At 30.3% G+C, this 22,280-nt stretch overlaps 1 protein-coding gene across 2 annotated transcripts in view; it reads right to left on the bottom strand.

Moving 5' to 3' along the window:
• Nucleotides 1-22,280, bottom strand: part of LOC107456822 (dopamine D2-like receptor) — a 457,990-nt gene that overhangs the window by 19,326 nt on the left and 416,384 nt on the right. For both annotated transcript variants that reach the window (XM_071180681.1, XM_071180682.1), the window contains one exon: nucleotides 9,173-9,282. In XM_071180681.1, coding sequence (XP_071036782.1) covers nucleotides 9,173-9,282 — 110 coding nt within the window. The remainder of the gene's footprint in view (nucleotides 1-9,172; nucleotides 9,283-22,280) is intronic.

Below are 22,280 nucleotides of genomic sequence, written 5' to 3' on the forward strand. Positions count from 1 at the left end.
GTTCTCGTTAAATCCGTGCTCGTTATAAACGAGTTCGACTGTATCTGTAAATAAATTGATATCAAATCGGATATAACAAATATTTCAGATATTCACCAGCGCGACTTTGTGATTGTTGACATTCACCGGTGGAAGTCGACATTCTCTTGATTTAGGTCATTCACGGCAACAATTATAAACAGTAAGAAATTGTCATATTGTTACTGACGTTAATGGTGTTTAATTTCGGTAATCGGTACAAATTGCAATGAAAAAAGAATTATGTCCTCTTAGATTTGGATACCATTTTAGAAGAATAATTTACCCTAAATTTTAAACTGTTTCTACTGTGTGTTTAGATACATATTTTAAGGAGAGTCATAGATACTTAAGCATAATTACAGGTTATAGAGATATCATAATCTAAATTTCAAGTGATTTTAGTAGAGTTAGAATGAGAGTGCATTTTATTTCTTAATTGTGTTTCTTGATTGGGATTAGTGGAATGTTATGCCTTAGAATTTTAAAATTGCATTTTATTGAAAAGGTTAATCTTGTGTATAAAATTTTGGAACTTGAAATAGTGTATAATTTGGAGATATTTGTGCCCATGTTGGCATTTGGAAATGATTGGAGTTATGCTTCCTGAGAATTTAGAGTTGTAATAAAATTAGTTTTAAATGTTAAGTGTTTCCTGTAATTCCTTGGTCATTTGTCCATTGTTGAACCTGGGTATCTGTTACCAAAGTTAAATTTAGCGATCTCAGCCTAACCAAAGTTTCAAGGGTAACAGTACAATTAGGGCAAAAACATGATTTTGGGCAAAATTTTTGAAATTGAGTGTATTATAAATTTACTTTTCCTGTACTCTTAGCTTTCTAAAAATATTTTACTTTTGTTAGTATTATTTACCAATTTAATTATTTACCATAATTATAGAAGTTTTTGTGCAAGGTTATAACAATGGATTGACTAATGATCTTAAGTTTTTAATTGCGTTTTCCTAAAAAATCCTTAAACACGATATCTCTTGTAGATTTTAAAGTAATTGTCTAAAATTTTTCATGAGTGCTTATGATTATAGCTCACATGTCTTATAAACTGCAGGCTAAAGGACAAAGTTTAATCTCCTTTTTCATTATACAGTGTTTAAATTTTTAGAAAGTTGTTTTTCTTTAAGGGAAGTCGCATATCATTAAAGCATATACCAATAATGCTAAAACTGACCTTATTCGGTGTACCTTTTCTCAGCATCTAAGCAAGATTACTTCAGTTTTGTTTTCACAGAATATTTACGTATACATATTTACACTGTGATAACTGTTAATACATAACATTAACAGAACTTTTTTAAAAACATTATGAACTAAGAACATTTTTTTAGCAGTTTCATCATTTTTGAGCAAAAATATTTTTTAATTTAAAGAGTATTCTTGTTAGGGCTAAAACATTATCACATCATACAACTTAAATAATTAAAAATGTCCCCAAAAAATCTCAAAGCGATATCATAAGTTTCTTAGAATAGATACATCGAAAAATGTCAGTTTCAGCATTATTGATATATGCCCTACCGACTTCACTCAAATACATCGATCCCTATTTAAGAGGTATAGTTCGTTCAAAGGAGTTGGCACTTGGCCCTTCTCCTCGGACGAAGAGTTCACTTCAGCGCGGGAGTAAGAGGAGCAACTTCTCCGTGCTTGAAATCGAGACAACCCTTAAAGCGCATCAAACGCAAACAGTGAATTGGATTCTTTTTCAGTCGCTTACTTCGCTTTATTATCTGCTATAATACTTTTCGTCACTCTATAGCTCATTAAATATATTGTAGCAAAATGCTTCAAAAAAGAAAAACCATTCACTTAAAAGAGAGAAATATCATCAAATCTATGAAATTTTTAATGTTAAAAAAATATTTAGTTCGCAATCTTTATGGATTGCGAAATAAATAATTTTGTCACACGATCGCCAAATATCAACCTTGTTCAGGATTGATCCTTCTCCCAAAAATAACGAAATAGTATCGTCGGATAACACGTGATGAAGGCGGAGCCAAGTGCCAACTCCTGGTAAACGATCTTGTATGTACTTGCTCTTAAGATGATAGTTGAAAACATAGTCGATAGCCTTCTAAATAAAATCCTCAATGAATTTTTGGTTTTAGGAGATCTGAAATTTTTGCAGTGTTAAGTGCATGCAAAAAACGCCTTATTTTCACCTAAAAATAACCATTTAAAAAAATAATACTTATTTGTTTGCTAGTTTTGTAAGCTTTTATAGATAATAAAACAAATAAACTAGCTTATTTTTGAAGTTTTATATTAATATTTAAAAAAAAGTTGTCGAAACAAGTCGGATACCTTAAATTCCTTGTGACTTTACCAAATCAACATTTTCATTTAAAACTGCTCTTGAATTTGAAAACTCAAGAAAGTAATAAAAAATCAGGAACGTATTAAAAACTATTTAAACAATTCACTTGACAAAATCAAGAAAGTATTAAAAACTATTTAAGCAATTCACTTGACAAAAACAAAGTAACAATGTCTACGTAAAGGGAAATCAAGGAAATTAATAAGTTTTCGATGCACTGACAAAGAAAGACTTCTTACAAATCATTTATCCAATATTTTACTTCTTGGACTTGTGATATAATGTATTGACTTTTGTTGTAGTCGATAAAACGGATACTTACTATCGGATAGGAAAGTAAGCTTAGAAATTATGGGAGTGGTTTATTCCATATTTTCCATTGTGTTTTATAAATAAAGATATATCTAAATCTTATATATCAACTTCGTTTGATTTCAAAATCAGCAAAGTAATATAGTTAAAAAAATAATTTATCATTGATTATGTTATTTTTTTAATAGTTTTTTTATTCTTTATCCATTTTTTAAATTTTTTCTTCGCTTTCCATTAAAATTAAAATTGCTACTAAGTAAAAACAACAGCTCCTTTGTTTATGTATTTTCAATTTACAGTTTATAATTTTAGAAAATAAAGAATTCTTTCTTTTCTTTTAATAAATATATATTCACTTTGAAATAAGGTTGCAAAAATTAAGTACGTAAAATCTGGCTTCCATGAAATACGATTAAAATCAACCTTAAGCTGATTTAGTTTTCATAAAAATTATTATTTTTGTAAAAAAATTTAATATCTCAATTAATACTTTACTAAAATTTTACTTTAACTCTTTTTCTGAAAAGTCGCATAAAAAAACTTTTTAACTTTAGTTTTTAGCTAAATCAAACAAAATTAAAATTAATAAAAGACAGGAACTTAAAAATAAGGTTTATTTAAATGTACTGTGGACTAGTGTGACAGCGTTAGAAATGCAGTAGCAAATTTTGCGCTGAGTAATAAACGATGAAAAGGAGAGTGCACCTGATTGACCAGTTCACATGAGAGTAATTGATGTGAAGATAAAGTCGATCTAAGAAAGATGCATCCTGAGCAAAACAAGACTAAGTAATACAATATTGAGTAGCATTGGGTATTGCAACGTACCTTTACTCATCTCAGAGTCTGTGCAAGTGCCACAAGTCATTACTTTTAGAATACTTTGATCAATTCATCAATGAATTTATTTGCGATTGCAATGTTTGCTTACCTTGAGCCTTCACAAATCCAATATTGATATATACCCTTCAAGGATTTATTTTATCCGATTAGGTGAACGATTGAGAAAACGATTAGGAGGAACCTGGTTCGAATCTTAGAGATGACTGGTCGATATGAATTCCACACCCGTCTTGCACTGATCACAGTACTGACGTAAAATGTCCATAGTGATTGACAGATCATGGGCTAGAGTCCCGTTACCGTGAGGCTAACCGTGGGAGGTTTTCAGGGTTTTTCCAGTCCATGTAACACAAATGCGGGTTAGTTCCTTCAAAAAGGTCTCCGCTAAGCCTAGTTTGTCCTAATACTTGAACCAGGAATTACTTTGACTTCTGGATTTGGTTCAAAGTTAAAAGGCTAAGAAGTTGAACATTAGTAGCCGTAATCCCAAAAATTGGGTCAGTTGTTTAACGACGGTTATAATTATACTGAAACTCATACTAATGCGCGTTGTTATTTTCTACAGCATCCCATTGTAACATAACATTACAATTATTTTCAATGCTATCATGAGAACAAGCACATCAGTTATTCGATATAAACGGTATACACATTTCTTATTTAATCATATAAGTCTGAACTCTACCAGGCGAGTCTACTTTTTCATTTTAGCAAACCTTCTACAATCAAAACGAATACGCAGATTAAAACCAAGTTCGACGTTGAGTTGCGCTAAAGTTGCAGTGTATTGTACTCAGCACAGGGGTTCGTTTCGATTGGAGATGAATGAAATAGTCATTAAGATTTTATTTTTATTTTATAACCGTCGTTGAACAGCCGACCCAAGTTCATGGGTTTACGACTACTTACGTTCAACTCCGTAGCCTTGTAATTTTGAACCAATCCAGAAGACAAGGAAACTCCTGGATCAGTACCCCCAGAGGTATTGATTTGTTGTGGGAACATGGAGGACTTTGAGACTCGACAGATTTAACGTGCATCAGTCACCATTTACTACACGGGGAGTCTTCGGCCGGCGAGGATCGAACCCACGACCTCTTGGATATGGGCCCAGCGCCCTACCGACCAGGCTATCCCGGCAGTCATTAAGATTTAAAAAATTTATTGGTGGAAACTTTTAAAAGATACAGCTATTTCTAGCACTCAATTTCAGCTCTAATAACATCGTAATAAAACAACGCGCATGATTTACGGCCTCAGACTGTTCAATGTGCTAACTTAGGTCAGAACACTACTACAATCACAAGCAAATTACTACTACTCTACTCTGCGAGGCATTCTCCTATTTATATGGGCTTGGCAATGAAAACCAGAAGTTTTCGACATGATTCTAGACGACTCTATGATATCATAAATATTGGTATATCGCAGAATGATCATTTTGTCTCCAAAAGAGTCGGAAAGTATCGCCAAGGTTATCGCCAAGTTGATAAAAATGCCGCCTAACAGAATTTGACATAAGAAATACATTTAAGGTGTTATTTTCTCTCTAGATTACGTAACAATTTCACTACTTTCTTGCAGATTTTCCAGTAAAACTGCTCATTTAGTTTGCGTCTGAGATATTTAGCCTCAAAATAAAGAGCATCCATAAAAATTATACACATATTTTCAAATTCGTGACAGTATTTTAATAACTAACTGTATTGTTCTAATGAGTAATTGTACTGTTTTAATGATTTCAAGCGTGAAAACAACTTTTTTCTGGTGTTGATTTGTGTTTAGTTGTAAACTTTGGAGTTTGCACAATAACAGAAACTTGTTATTTTGCCTTTTAGCTGAAATTTATAAAAAATATATTTGTACCGGTTTTGAGCACTAATCATTTTTTTAAGTAAAACCCTGTAAATGTCCATAAACTTTTGTTAGTTTTACTCTTACCTAACATTTATAACTGAATTCATCACTAATTTAGATTTCGATAGAAATAATCTTAATCCTCATTTTTATTAATGCAAAATGCATTATTAATGCAAAGAAACAAGAAAGTAAAACATATTTTCCATACTTCAATAAAATATATGTTAGGTCTAAAAATTTACGACTTTATTCTCACGTTATTTGTATTCCGTACATTTCAGGAACTGCCGCTGTTTTATAGATTTCAATCATTATACTTTAGAAAGAAAAGCATTTCGTTGTAACTACAATCGTTTGTTATGATTCAATCTTCATGTATGAGAATTTATTGCATTCACGAATCAGCTATAAGCAATAAAAATAGGGAAACTTTTTCTCAATCTTCTTTCACATCATTTATTTATAATTGCATCTAAACATTCGTTGTTAGTAATGTTTATTCCTTTCATTTTTTATTAAATCGTATTTCAGTTTTATCAGATGTAAATAGAAATGATAAACTATAAAATGGAATGTTTTCATACATATTTTATTTGGTTTCATAAAACTTATGGCATAAATAGACGTTTATTTGAGAATAGGATGAGAAATTTTATTAATATAATATATATTAATTAAACGCTTAGCTTTTATTAGTTCTATAAAGTGTTTCTTTTTAAATTTTTGCACTTAGAAAAGGAAAAAAATAAAATCCACTGTCTAGTAAATAAGAAATTAATTTACTATAATTGAATATATACATAAAATAAATTTTAAAAATAAGAGTTTTCTCTTATTTGTAATATATTGAAACTAAAAAAAATATTTTTAACTTATAATTTGCATACTTAAAATAACACTGCGAAACAATTTCTTTTCCGCAAATAATTGATATTGCCCAATTCGGATGTGGATATTGCAAATCTGCAATTATTTTTGCTCCTAAAGCTACGGATAGCTACGGATTGTTTTTTAAATGACATTTTTAATCTATTTTTTTTTCGAAATGAAAAAGTTTAAAAACATTATATATAACAGGGGACTTTGATTGACCATCTCTACTGGCCCTGCGTGGCCATGTCGATTTTGTTTGCGTCTTTAGCTCATCTTATAAATGGTCAATCATATGCTTTGTATTGTAGAGACACCACAATTGTCGACAAATTTGGGGATGATCTTGTGCAGGTTGGTTTTAACTTTTGAGCCACGGTTTGTTTTAAATATAAGGGTCTGTTGACCTTATCTTAAGTTATAAAGTAATAATGGTCTGTTCACCTATTTTTAACCATAAAGTCATCATAAGGGTCTGTTGACCTATTTTTAACCATAAAGTCATCATAAGGGCCTGTTGGACCAAATAACTTTTACTTTTAATTCCATAATGGCTCAATTTTAGCAGATGTCATTGATGTTATACCTTTTTTGTGTTGTTACTTGTGATGTTGTACTTTTTCAGTCGGGCTGTTGCCACTGACATCTGTGATTTTAAAATAATTGTTGTTGATATAATTTCTGGTGTTTTATGTATGTTTAATATATGTTTCTTGTATCTACTCTCGTATGCTCTTAAATAGGGCAGGTCGAGATACAAATAAACAATATACAACAGGGGACTAGGAGAGATTTAAAATTTAGATTAGGAGAGATTTAGATTTCTAGGGACGCTTCCCTATCGTGGCCTGTTTAGAAGAGCAGTAAGAAAGAGTTCATAATACGTAAGCACCCCTAGATAACATTTACATGATAACATTTCTCATCCTCCGCTTGCATGCAGTTTTAATCCTTATAATAAGCCCCAACTTTGCTAGAAGTTTATCTCAACTTTTATGTGACCTCCTGTTATATGTAACATGTTGTATGTTTCGACAAAAAGTAGACTTCGAATATCTTTTAAGAGAAAAACTTTAGCTTGGAGTGAGAAACTGATTTTAGGTTTGAAACTAGTGGTACAAAAGTATCTCAGATTTGTTAAATTTGATTCAGAAATATATAAAAAAAAAACTTCCCCAGTGTCCATTGTTTTTTAAAGAAAATTTTTGTGTGGTAAAAAAAATCACTACCAAGTCATCCAGGTTGTTGGTCCAGCGCCTCAGGTAAACGCTTCACAATTTCTGGACTACCAGCACGAAGGTGATAATTTTATAAGCATTGCGCATTGGCAAATAAGTCATTACGCATCGTTCTGTTGCAGGGTAGAATTTAAGCTACCACCGGGGATATCCCCAGTGGTGGTCCATTCAAATAATTTGATGCAGTAACCTCTGTACTATCTCGTTTGCTATGATAGTCTTGTTAAAATTTGTGCAATCTTAATTTAAAGCAGAAGATTTAAGAAAGAACAGTCACGGAAATTTCACAAGCAAATAAATTGTAAGTATATTATGCATAAAACGCCCGGTGGGTGGATGAGTGGTAGCTTTTCTCGCTGTCGTGACACAGGTCCTTGGTTCAATCCTCGGGTCGGGCAAGGTTTACTGAGCTTTTCATTTCTTCAGTGTTCGATAAAATGAGTACCAAGCATGCTTGGGAACTATACAATGGGGGTTCCGCGTTGGGCTGGCCACCCAACCAGAACATCTGCTCTTGCAGACGATGGACCAAAGGTCAAGATAACTGAAATGAGCACAGTAGGCATTGGCCCTCTATGGGCAGTCGTGTTTATAGTTCTTTTTTTCAATATGTACAAATGTTTGTGTATTAACATGGTATTGCGCAATATTAAAAAATATAGTCCAATGAATAACATTTGAAACCCTCATGAGGATCGAAACTTTTGCATTATTGCGCTAATGAATAAAATAAAATTCATTTATTTTTCTAACAACATTTTTCCAAACTGCTAACACATTAACTTTTCAAATTTCAATTAATTTAACTACATTTTTAGTAGTAAGTGTCTGTTTTCAAATCATCTTAATTTTAAAACTGTTAAGTTTCAATCAACATAATTAAAAAATCTATGTGTAATGATTAATACCTTGGTATACACATGATGTTAAAAATTTTCAAAAATTGGAGAAAATTTACAAAAGGTAGTTAGCTTCGAGTTTGAAAAACGCAGCTAAGTAAAGTGTGCCATTGTAACAAATTAATAGTTATATGATTTTTTAACACAGTGACTTTAAATTTTAAAACTAATCAACGCAAATTATTTTAGTAATAATGATAGACGAGACAGCATACAGACATTCTTATTGATTCTTGTTACAAAAAAACTGGGGAATGGTTAGTGACAAATTACAACAAAAGGACTTGCAAAAGGAGACAAATGATAGCTTTTAACTTCAATATCACCTCTAGACATATAAGATAAAAAATACAAAAAAATACTAATAGAAAAAAGTAAGTGTTAAAAATAAGACAGAAATAAAGTTTTTGGAAGTATCTGGATTACGTCTTATTAATTATAATAATACAAATTATTTTTTTTACATTGAGAATATATAAACTATAATTTAAAAACAAAATCGATCTATGTTTTTTTCTCTTTTTTGTAGAATGCAATTACTTAAAACTTTTTTCTTAACAATGTTTTGTAGTAATGGTTTATCAGCATAAATGCATACAATTGGATATATTGCAGCTAAATTTAATCTTAAGATCTAACAACATTTAAAAAAAATCAAAATCATCTTTGTATGCTTGAATTTTAAATAGATTTAAAAATGATAAGTATTAAAACTATTTTTTCCGTTAAATTAGCAATTTTCCTAAAATTGAACAAAACCCTGTTTAAAAATAAAGTAATTAAATCAAAACTTACCTATCCACACTTATCGCAACTAGATTGAATATGGACGCAGTACTACAAGTAACATCTAGTGCAATGTAGAAATCGCATAGAGTATTACTTAATTCCCAATCACCATTAACCTAGAAAAAAAAAAGGTTATATTACTTTGATTCAGATCTTTTTGTCATATTAAAGCAAATCTGCACTTTTATTTGTTTCAACCCTTAGCACGTTAATTTAATATTTAACTAATATGAATTTGCGACATAATAGATATCGCATAGAGTATTACTTAACTCCCAATTACCTTTAATCTAGAAGAAAAAGGTTACAATACTTTGTCGGTGCAGCAATACCGTGTGTCCACTTTTCTAATTCAAATCTGCACTTGCATTTGCTTTCATAGCGTGTTAACGTATTATTTAATTAAACTTAAACGAGTCTTAACTTTGAAAAAAGTAGGATTTTAAATCTTAGTAGGAGTTCTGTGAGTTCACTTTGTTGTTTCAATTAATCCGATTCTGAATGTGAATTTATTTAGAAGAAAATAACACTTTAAATTCCTTGCTACAATGGTGAGAGTTAATTTTGTGCCGAATTAATCGCAATCTACTAGTAGCTTTGGTGGTGCTTCATTTACGTCGAACTAAAGCTGCACAATGAGCTTTTGAAAACTAATGTTGTAAATTAAATTAACAGCGCTGCGCATTGTCTTTTTTGACTATTTATCTCAGATTAGAGTGTGAATTTATTTTGAAAATGTTGCGCTTTTAATCCTAGAAGCAAAGTTGCTCGTTTACGTTGTCGATTAATACAGATTTACAATGAATGATGAATTTACAATGAAAAAGTAACATTTTGAATTGCATTTGCAATATTAAGTATTAACTTTGTATCGTTATAAGAAGGAATACAAGCATTTTTTATCAGATGTTTCGTGAAGACCACTCTTAATGTACAATTTTGGAATTCTTTTCAAAAATGAAAACGGAAAATTAGGTATTTGGGGCGTCAAACTAATATTCAGCCGAGGAATAAGCAGAAATACTTTCGAAATCTGATAAACTGTACAATCAGGCTGAAAAAGTAATAAATAGATAGGTTTGATTGCGAGAAACAGCAATGCGTCGAAAACAATTATTAAAAACACGCTAAATAAATCCATTTTTAAGTTCATTTCATGTGCCTACCTTCTATGTAATTGGTGAGATATCGATAAAGATTTTCCTTTTTTTTAGTCAATTATAACTTGATGGCTGAGTGGTAGTGCAGCGCGCTTTCGTGCTGCAGGTGCTTGGTTCGATCCTCCAGCTGAGCAAGGCTGACTCAGCCTTTCATCCTTTCAGTGGGTCGATAAAATGAGTACCAAGCATGTTTGGGAAGTAAGCATCGAATGTTCCACAGTACCGGAACATCTGTTCTTGCACCCCAGACCCCAAGGTCAAGAAAACTGAGATGGGCACAGTAGGTCTTGGTCCTCTATGAGCAGACGTTAGTTTAGTACAGTTTGAGTGTCCCAATAGGTATAATTCCTGCTCTTAATTTTTTATTATAATTCTAAAAACAAATACTAAGTGTGGTCTTTATGGGATATCCTGTTTAGTTTCATATTTTCTATATTTTGCTTTAATAAAAAGATACACTGACAAGAAACCCAAGGGGTATAATCTAGAGGACACTTAGTAAATTATTACGGAAAAATTGACTAAGAAACAAAATCTAAGATCTTAAAAATTTCTCTCTAATTAATTATTCTCCTTAAATACAACAAGTTAACTTGAGAAGGAAATGTTAATGTTTTTTTCTCCGCAAAAAGATGTTATTCATTAAAAGTAACTACAAAACAATAGAAGCCCACACAATATCCACTTTATATTTCAAACCAGTAATCAGCTTTACGGTGCCACCATTAAACACTCTCTTTAAACAAACATCGTTTTCCATCTAGTATGATTTTCATTCCACCAACATCAAAAAGATTTCAGAGATGTTTTTTTTTTCTTCTTCTTCTTTATTCTAATGCAAATGGTGACTTTTAATGAAGTGGCCTGTATAATCTTTTAAACCTCTTTAAAGAACTTATTTTTAAAGACTTTAATTAGATTACAGGAATCTAGCTGGAAGTTTTAAGCATTTTTTATGAGTCCAATCTAACTTTTACTGGGACTTCGTAAAATAAACTCTAGAAAAGATTACTGTTTTGGTGGAGCGATACTTTATACAGTGTATTTTTTTTTTTTTTTTACAATCTCTTGATAAGATCTCTTTCAAAAGTACTTCCTCTGTCATCATTACTTTCTTAAAACTGTCTTCAAATAGTATCTAAATGTTGTATCTTAGGCACGACTCACTTACAGAATGGTATTTAATCTTTTATATCGACCTTTTTAGGAATGGATTTTTCTCGGAAGCAAACAAAAAGACAACATGAGATTTCGTATTTAATCTTGTTTATACTTATTATTTGTTTCGTTTTATCAAGAAATCAGAACATAGGGTACTCAACCCAGAACTCGAAAACAGAACAGTGAGTTTATTAGATTGAACGCTGGCTACTTAAAGAAAAAGCTGATTACTCGAATCGAAGTCACGTGTAAACTTTATTTGTTAAATTAGACTTTCTGAAGATTGCTTGTTGTTTATTCGCTTTGGTGTAAACTACTTTAATTCAGATATTGTTTTAAGCGTTTTTTACAAATATTTTAAAAATACCTCTTTTATAAATACATTGTAATATTGAAATAATCTTGTTTCATTTGTAGGTTTTAAAATGATTTTCAAATCAAAATTGCGTTTTTCTTGCGTTAAATGCTGACTAATTAAAAAAAGAAGCTGTTTACTCGAATCGAAGTCACGTGTAAACTTTATTTGTTAAATTAGGCATAGGGATAAGTATTGTTTATTCTTTTTAGAGTAGACTACTTTAACTTAAATACAATTTTTAAACGTTTTCTTACTAAGACTCCACTATTAACTCTTTTTTGATTATGTGCTGTAATATAATAATCATATTTTATGGGCATGTTTAATATTTGTCTCTTGTAAAGATGATTTTCAAATTAAAAATTTGCTAAATAATTGCCCCGAAGTATGTGAATTAGGTTCAAGTAATACCATATGGAGAAGGTTGGTTGATTGAAGATGATGATGTATTTCCAATTGTTCGCTTTTCCAATTAAGAGTGATATAGACAAGCAGTTATATTATTTAAACAAGACCCACAGAACATGCACCTTTCATCGCGAAATCAAAAATGCAAGTGATATGTATACGTTAGAAGTGTTCGCCAAGGAAAATTCATGGATTGATAACATAGATAGACTGCTCACGTTCCCGTACCTAAGATTAAAGCAACTAAGCATTCCTCGCGCTTATTTTAGATGCTGCGTAACTTGGCATGATTTACTCTGCAAAGGCAAAACTACAATCACGCTGTTTATAGCTGTTAAATGTTGCTTCCTGTTTAAACCTACCTTCCATCTAAAAACATGAACATGGAATGTCAATTTGAAGAAATGTATTGATAAAATTAGGATATGAATCGTGTGATTTTATGACAATTGGTTCATTCAATAAGGAAATAATCTAATTGCACTAGTTCCATAAGAAACTAGATACATGTTAGCTATTTTAAAATTATAAATTATTACCCATTGGCAAAATGGGTCATGCTTTGGATTCGATGGCGAGTACACACTTTTCAACTGAGTTCAAGATTAATAGTAAACAGTGCGCATGCGTTGTCATTGCATGCGTTGCTATGGTGACCGCTGCTGTTTTTCGTCTTATTTTCATCAGCAGGCATTTTTAATGTATTTACATAATAATAATTTTTATATTTTTATTATTATTAACGTATAATTACTGGTTTGTCAGTGATTTCAATATAAATATGAATGCTGACGAGGGAAAAGTATTTTATGACGTCTTGAGACACGTACATAGGCAAGATTTGAAAACCAATCCGACGACAAACATCCATTGAGACAGTTTTTGCAACCCATGATTTGAAATGCTGTGACGTTTAACGGAGTCAATTCAGAAAGAAAAAAGCAATTGACCAATGGGTAACCCAGTGATAGTAATAAGGCGATCACAACTTTTATTTCATTTTGATTTAAGATGCTATTTTTTTAAAAAAAATTTTAACTATGCAACTTAGTTAAAAGAATTTAAATAATCAATTGAAGTTCAATAATATTTTTTCAAATATCATTAACAATAATAATAATAAAAATAAGCAGCATTCTTTATCGCTGATTTCATCAAAATCTATAATCTACCAAATTTCTCTGCGCACAGTTCCGCAGTTTTACGCAAAGCTGTGGATTTAACTCACAAAGAAGAGTATGCTAAAAATCATGAAGTACTCAAATAAACTGGAACACATTTATTATTACTTTCAATGGTCAACTTAAATCTAAAATTCTAATTGAATATACAAATATATATATATATATATATATATATATATATATATATATATATATATATATATATGTAACATTGTAACATGCGAGAATACAGCCTCTATGTTATCCCGCCAGATGTCGCTCTCAGGAACAGGAATGTATTGGAACTTTCTCGATGTAAATCAAGAGTGAGTCAGTTGATGTGTAGTTTCTAAGTGAAACTGGTTGTATTTAGATAAAACCTGAAACCTGCGTGGTTCGAACCTAAGTGGTTAGAGTCTATGTGACTCATGTTATTATTGAGGAATAAATATTATTGTTATTGTTATTGATCATATGGTTGATTGAATTAGTTGATGATAACCATCATCGCATTATGGTGTAGTTTGAAGTAACTCGGCATATATACCTGACATATATATATATATATATATATATATATATATATATATATATATATATATATATATATATATATATATATATATATATATATATATATATATATATATATATATATATATATATATATATATATATAGGATCATCATCTACAATCGGCCAAAGACTCAAAAGATGAGTTAGCTGCTTATCCCTCTCCACCGGCATGAAAGAAGAAATTGTTCGTTCTTTTATAGATAACGATTTCGTACGTCACATTGATTGAATGCTTGTTTCTTGAATTCCCTTTACTTCCATCCTGGAAACGAATCTGAAAAAAAAAAAAACTCAAACACTAAAGTTTATAACTGGAAACTACTTATTTCCACAAAAGCAAGCATCTTGAATCGCATGCCTCAGCTTTAAAGACATTGTCAACGTCCATTATAGATGTTCGTTTTGATTTTGTGGTTATAGTTAGTCCACTACTTTAGTGTTTTAACTAACGGATTTTTGCAAAATCTTTTGCTGTCATGGATTTTGCAAAATTTCATATTTCATAAGTAAATTTGATATTTTTATCCTGAGTGCATGTGCATTTCACCAGAACTGACACATGCGCAACTCTAGTGAGCAATGCGCAATTACTTGAAATTTTACTTACTGGAGCGTACTTAAGTAAACGTAATTTTGCAAATTCCCCCTATTATTTCGATACCTATCATTAATGTTGAAACAATACTGAGGATATCATCAATCTTTTATGACAAAAATCAAATTTAATTTAAGCATTTCAAACAAAAAAAATGTGTTAATGGTAACAAAAAATACATTTTGTAAATTTGTCATTTTTTTATTAAAGTAGTGTAAAAAAGCATATCATCACGATTTTTTTTTCTTTAAAAGTATTTTATATGCACTTAAAAAGAATTTTGCATCTCATTTTATTTGGGTTTTTATCTGTCACTTGGGAAGTGTAAAACCCTTTTATTGCTTTTTTGCTGACACTGATAAAATTACCTTTCTGAAAAATGATGACTTTTTTTCATTATAGCTTTTTTTGAAGCTCCCCAGAGAAATTTGCATTTTGTAATTATTTTTAATGAGTTTTATAACCTTGAAATGGAAAGCAAATTATTATTTGAAGCTTTTTTGCGTTATTTACTTTAAAGTTATTTTCCTTTTGACAACACTTTATTCACTGAACTGAATATTCTTTTTGTAAAACAGCTATAGCATTAGTATTCATTTTTTTTATCTAAAGACACATACTAGTATTTCATTATCTAATTATTATTTTTCCATTTAAATTAAATATTTTCTTACTGTTTTAGAGTTTGATTTTTTGCTCAAAATAAATTGTATTTAGATAGCATATTTTAAGAGAAAAAAATATTTTTCTTTTAATTTAACAGAAAAAGTTTCTAATTACTTTTAATGGAAGAAAGTTCTACAGAACCGGGTTCTTTAGGTTTTTAATTTTTTTCCTGAAGTACTTTATGAATACAAATTTGTTGTAATTCTCATTTGAAAGATGAAGTAGTAATTTATATCTAAATATATGCATTATTTGAATTTTAGAAAATGACATAATTTTTTATGAGGTTAAATCAAGAATTGTCTGAAAATATGCTTAAGCACAGTTTCATCATAAAGAAAAAAATTCGGGCAAAATATCCGCACTGTATGATAATGGCATTTATATTATTATTATTATTATACGGTATTTATGTCATTCATTTGGTATTTTTTCCGTTCATAATGCAACGGTTTACCGGAAATTCTGGTTTTTAAAATTGATGATCCTATTGTCACACATTCAGAATAAAAATGCATAATGAAAAGTGAATTTTACTAAATAAATGGTTTCTGAAATGCTTTTATAAAGTATCTTGATAAAATTACCAAATTTTACTACATTTACTACTAAACAGCGTAGCAATAAAATTATATTTTACTGTTACTTTTTTAAAAGTAATTACCAAAGCACTTCGATAAAAATCATTATGCTTTGCTGAAAGTAAGAGACACGAAGCATTTTACCATACCATTTTTACCGTATCATTACCATTTTTTTTTTCGGTAGCTTTGACTATACGTTTTTTTTTTTGGTGATCCTACCTGCTCGAATGAAACCAAGATGAAATATATATATATATATATATATATATATATATATATATATATATATATATATATATATATATATATATATATATATATATATATATATATATATATATATATTAGAAAAGAAACTTTTTGTTTCTTACTGGAATACTTATTTATAGCAACAAATTAATCTATCAATAATTTTTCTGTGCTTTGAAAGATGCAGGAGTTTAAAATTCAAGGAAAATAGGGAATATTTTGGAAATTTATCTTATATTTAGTTAGTTGATCAGATGCATGAAATAAATCACAAACGAAACTTAAACCATACTCCTTGCAATGCTATAGTTTTCATGCAGTTACCGTTTACAGTAGAGTCATTGCATTCAACGTTCCAGAAATTTTGACTTTTGATTATTGTGGGAGAATTGCTATCCAATTTCTTCTAGTCCAAAAAAAAAAAAAAAACGATTTTTTCCCTCTACTCTAACGGAAGAAAACGTTTATTATATTCTGCACATGATGTAAAACCTGTTTGAACAGTTCAAAAAATATAAAGAAATAGGCCAATTAGATGTTAAACAGACGTTATCAGACGTTGAATGTATGAAAATAATTCTTTAAGCAAATAGATTATGCAGAGCTAAATTGGTTAATTAAATACCATAAATTTCCTAATCGAATTATTAAAAATGCTTTCGTTTTTTTTGTCTCCTTAAAACAGCATGACGTTTGTTGAGAATCAATATACAAGTAATTTCTGTTTAATAAGAGCATGTCAAGAATACCAGGTTTCAGTTCTATCCGCTGACCTGGATGTGTCCATCTCTCCCCTATTCCAAATAAATAAAATTTAAAATCTCAATCATTTAACCAGTATCAATAGGCAAATTTTGCTAAACGTCACGGTTCCCTCGACCTCTAATGCTAACACACGCATGGGTCCTCCAGCTCTAATGTTAACACTTCACATCGCATGGGTTAAAATTTCTCTACAAATCGCAGTGTCACTTGATGTAGAAAACAAGGTTGGAGGTAACACAAATTCTTTGCGAAATATCCCTAACGATATCCTCTAAGGACGTCATAATAATTGTAACACAAAAAACATATGATCTTTTTAAATTGTGATACAGAGAAAGCTTACTGTAAACCAAACTTAAAGCTAAAGCGCAAAAATTTACCTATACTTTGTCTTAAATCTGAACAGACACTGCTTATTAAGATTATTTTATACATCCTTTATTAAAAATAAGTAGGATCTCTTTTAATAATTTAAATTGTTACTGATCTGTATTTAATAAATTAACTGAAATTTATGTAAAAGAAAGGAATATTATGAGGAAAATATTTTTAATCACTGCATGATCATATATGTCATGTTTTAAAATGTCTCAGTTTTGTTTTAAACAATAATTAAATTTTAAAATGCTATTTGAAAGCAATGTTCAGTTCAAAGGATTCTCGATTTTTTTTCTCCCGACACTACTTTGCATTTCGAAAACATGTGAACAATTTATTAAATAGAATAAAGAACTTTTTTGTGACCACATCCATAAATGAAATAAAATTAAAATTAAAACCTATTTATTGCAAAAATATAATTATTAAATAAAAATATGTTTGCCTTAAGATATTTATGTTTCCAAAGGCATGAATGGTTTTCTATGTGATAAGTGGGTGATTCAGCCTATCTTCATCTAAATCGAAGAAAATCATCATTGCTTGATTTTTACGTCGCACGGCGCTTAACCGAGACCCCATAATACAAGCGTATAAAGTTTTATTTAAAGCTCGGCATTTCAATTTCAATTACCAAATAACGTATGCTTATCTGGCAAGTAGACATTTCGCGGTATGGTAGGGTAACTTTATGTTTACAAGTATCTGAATTAGTAATATCTAAAGAGGTAATGAAATGACTAAGTTATTTGGCATATACATGAAACAGTTGTACCCAAAATTTCACCAGTATAAACTTTTTTCATGCAGTTTTTTTAATGTTTCAACTGTTATTTAATATCCAGAGCTGGCTGTCGTTAATTCAACCATGGGGTGCATCTCGAAACAACCTGAGTGTATAACATCTAGAAAATTGGAGAAATGTCTAGCAATTAAGGATTTATATGCACTATCCGACTGGGGAATGTACATTCCTACCAAAGACCGTTAAAAGAAAGAGCCCTAAAAACAGTACTAGCTGCTAGGACAAAGATAGATAAACCATGGCTTGCGTACCCTAAAAAGGAACAGTTTTAAAATGTTTAAATGATAATAAAACCCCTAACTGGAACTTCATAATCCTACTCATAATTTATTGAACATAACAACACTAGTTCGCAGCAATTTGGTAAAACATCGTAGTCGGGTTAATGGAATTTGCCCGATGTTTTGAGCTGAACTATTAACGGGAACGTAGCCACATAGTTCGAAATGAACTAATGTGTACCCACAACGGTTCATTTTGTTAGCCAAGAAATATTCCTAATGTACACTGTTTGACAATTACTAAGGATTAAATGAGTTATGCAAAGCAGCGTTCTTGACATCCGACCAATAACAGAAAATCAAACGTAGAGGCCGTGGTAGAAAGCGGAACCTGTTATCTGTATAAAAGTCAGTGCACAAATCTCTTCATTCATTCGAAATTCATAAATAGCACCATAGAATGTTGAACTTATTTCAGTGAAATTCAGTGTGGATTCGAAATATTTAAGTGCAAAATGTTAGTAAGATACCAATTGAGTTCTTACTATCGTGGACGAGTAGTTAAACGACTAGAAGCAGGTCAAAATGTCACCACTGAGGCCGCAGCATCGGGAGTTAAAAAAGTGTCATCTCGCGAGAAAAAAAATGACCACTGATGGCGGAGATGCTATACGATAGCATGCCAGTGGTCAATTTAGGAACACCACACCTCAAGAGTAACCGTATGTATCCCAGAAATGAAAGATAGCTGCAGACCTTGCAGCCACTACTGGTACACATGTTTCTCCCAGAAATATCACACTGCTATAAAGTTAAGTTAGTTTGCATGCACGGAAAACTGTTCGATGCATCCCTCTCTAACCACGCCATCTTCGAGAAAGATTACGTTGGTGTAAGGAACGTATTGTTTGGGGTAACCAGTAAAGATCTAGAGTGATGTTCGGCGACGAATCCCGAATCCGAAAGTGATTCCGGCTATCAGTTGGTGTGGAGAGAGTGGATTACTTTGTGCAGAACAATAAGTTCATAAATATGGCTCAGACGTGCCGGTATGGGCAGACATTAAGCTCAGTGGCTGAATACCGCTTTACATCTTTGAGCGAGGTAACGTTAAATCGCAGTGGTATTGCAAATAGATTATTCTGGATCATGTTTGTCGTTTATCAGACTTTCTGTTTATGAACCACAATGCGCGGCTACACAAGTGCGCTGAGGTTTAGGGAACAATAGATTGTAATGATATTGATCGTATGCAATGGTCTATGTATTCCTCAGACCTAAATCCTATAGATTATGCCTAGTTGTTTGCTTGTCCTTGACAGGCCGGTTTTTCTAGAAACACGCCCTTTACTTAACATGTAAAGAGCTGAAAACAGCCTTGAGAGAGGAGTGGGACAATACCCCTAAGGACTCGTGAATAGTTTGGTGGACAGCATAAATAACAGATGCAACATGTGCATTAGTGTCAGAGATAACCACACATCTTAATGAGGTACTCCTTTATGTTTCATTCTGGCAAGAACAATTTTTCAATGGCTGTTTGGAAATCGTCCAATAAGTATATTTTTATTTTTAATTTTATTTATTTTTCAATTTGTCTGAACCATTCTGCTTAATAATAAATGCTCTACTAAATGTACTTACTTTTATTTGATCAATCAATGTCTATTATTAATTATTCCGAAAAATGTAAATGCTCCTTAACGATTGTCAAGCTGTGTAGTTTAGTCGTGTCGAAAAACAAATTTAACGAACAAAGCCATTTAACGAACTGACTTTTGAAAATAATTTGTAAATCAAGTTTTTCGTAACCTAATCTGATTAACCATTAAACCTGGTTTGCAACGTTAATTTGTTCAGTACATATTTCTTTTTAAAATATTTTCTACTTAAATTTATATGAAGAAAAATAATTGTAGTATATTTGCATAAAAGCCTTCTCTATAACAGTGTCTATAAAAAAACATTTTTCATCGCTGTTTTAGGATGATGGAAATTTTTAATGTTGCGCATATACTTAGTTTTTTTTTCGATAAGTACATTCCAAAAATATTATCCTACCATTGTCTAGGGCATGCTACATGGAAAAAATTGTAGTAAAATTAAATTACTGTTTGGTAATAACATTTAAGATAAAAATATACAGTATTTTAACTATATATTCAGTTATTTTTCCATTCTTGTGGTAATGAAATACAGAAAATTATGGTTTTCAAAATTATGGTTCTTATTACCACACAATATTAAGAACAAAATTACTATGATGAAATGATAAAATTACCGTGCCGTAAAATAATGATATTTCAAATAAAATAACCATAACTCTGCTTAATAAAATCAAAGTATAGGTTACTTAAACCATTCACTTGGTAATTTTTCTGTACATATTTGTAACGATTTTACGAAAATTCTGGTTTTCAAAATTACAGTTCTTATTTCAACAAAATTAGTAAAAATACAAACTGTAAGGTAAATTTAACAGAAGACATGGTTTTTATGCTCAGCTTTCAGGTACCAAGATAAAATGACCCCAAATTTTACCAAATTTTGTAACGTAAAACGGAACAATATTTTATTCTTAATTTACCAAAGCTCTTTGGTAAAAATTGCCGAGCTTTGATGCTTTTCATAGAACCAGGATCAAGGTAAATTTTACTCTGTTTTGGTAGTTTTGACTGTACTATTGTTGGATGCATCTTCTATTATTGTTATTTGTGAAAAAAGACACCCTTTAATGTATTAAAATGTTTAAGATTTATTGTTATTGTTTAATTATTTGATTTTAAAAAAGTTGGTATTTGCATGATTATGCAATTTTTTAATGGATTCTATAAATGTATTTCCACTAAAATCGTTAACCTAAAATTAAATCAACACTCCTTTGAATTATGCATTCATTTAAACTTCACTTAACGATATCAATATTATGGATTTTCTTTTAAAGATTGGCAACAACAAAATAATCTTTTTCCTCAGTCGAAATTTACGAACGTTTTCTTCCATAACATGATCAATGACTGTTATGTGCCTTTTTCCAAACATTTGCTTAAATGAAATGACTGGAATCGAAGATTCAATACGGGCATGAGGAAAGAAAAATTCGATATTTTTCTAGTAACTATTGGAATTTAAACTGAAGGAAAAAAAATCTGTTCCCGCTTGACTTGCTGTCGTTTTCTCTTATTTTCCTACCATGCATGTCAAGAAAAATTTCTTTCTTTTGCTTTAGAATGTAATAATAAGGTATCCTAGAAATTAAATCCTTCTATTTGGAAAGTCAGTTCAAAACGTTACATTTTATTAAGAAAAAAAGTAATAATTAACTGAAGCTTGAATTCTGAGATTCTTAGAATCTGAGAATCGTAAAATAAACTAAAAAAAGTATTACAAATAATATTTCCAAATTTTCTGCAAATTTAAAGCATGATTGCTTTGCAACTTTGAAAATTAACACGATAGATGATTTATAACACAACAGCGAAAGGAAAAAGTATGAAGTTATTAAAATTTCTGCATTACGATCTTGAGTAATTTATTCAAAATATTTTTAGTTTTTAATTATGTTAAATAAATATTAAAGAAATGTGTATACAACTAAATAATAACTTATTCGGTTTTAATGTAAGTTTATATTTCTGATACTTAAGAATACATTTCACATGAATGTTAAAGAAGTTTTATAATTTATTGAACACGTCTATTTCATAGATTCTACTTGAAAAAGAAAACAGAAAAAAACCTTTGTTCGTTATGTCTATTTTCATTATAAAACTATGATGCTTAAGAAATCTTTTACATTTTCATTAAAAAAAAAATCTAAGATATACATAGTTTATATTTAGTGACAAGTTAAAAAAATATTGTTCCCGCATAGGGAGCTTTGGCCCCTAATAGATAAATTTTGCTTTTTTTTTAACTTGAAGAAAATTAATGGAAAATAATTATTAAACAAAATATTTTACCTGAATGAGATTACAGCCCTTAATGTTTATTTTTATACGATTAAAAAAGGTGACAATATTTAA

The sequence above is a fragment of the Parasteatoda tepidariorum genome, chromosome 8 (genome assembly GCF_982258835.1).
Source record: "Parasteatoda tepidariorum strain Cologne lab strain chromosome 8, Ptep-v5.0, whole genome shotgun sequence".
Lineage (NCBI taxonomy): Eukaryota > Metazoa > Arthropoda > Arachnida > Araneae > Theridiidae > Parasteatoda > Parasteatoda tepidariorum.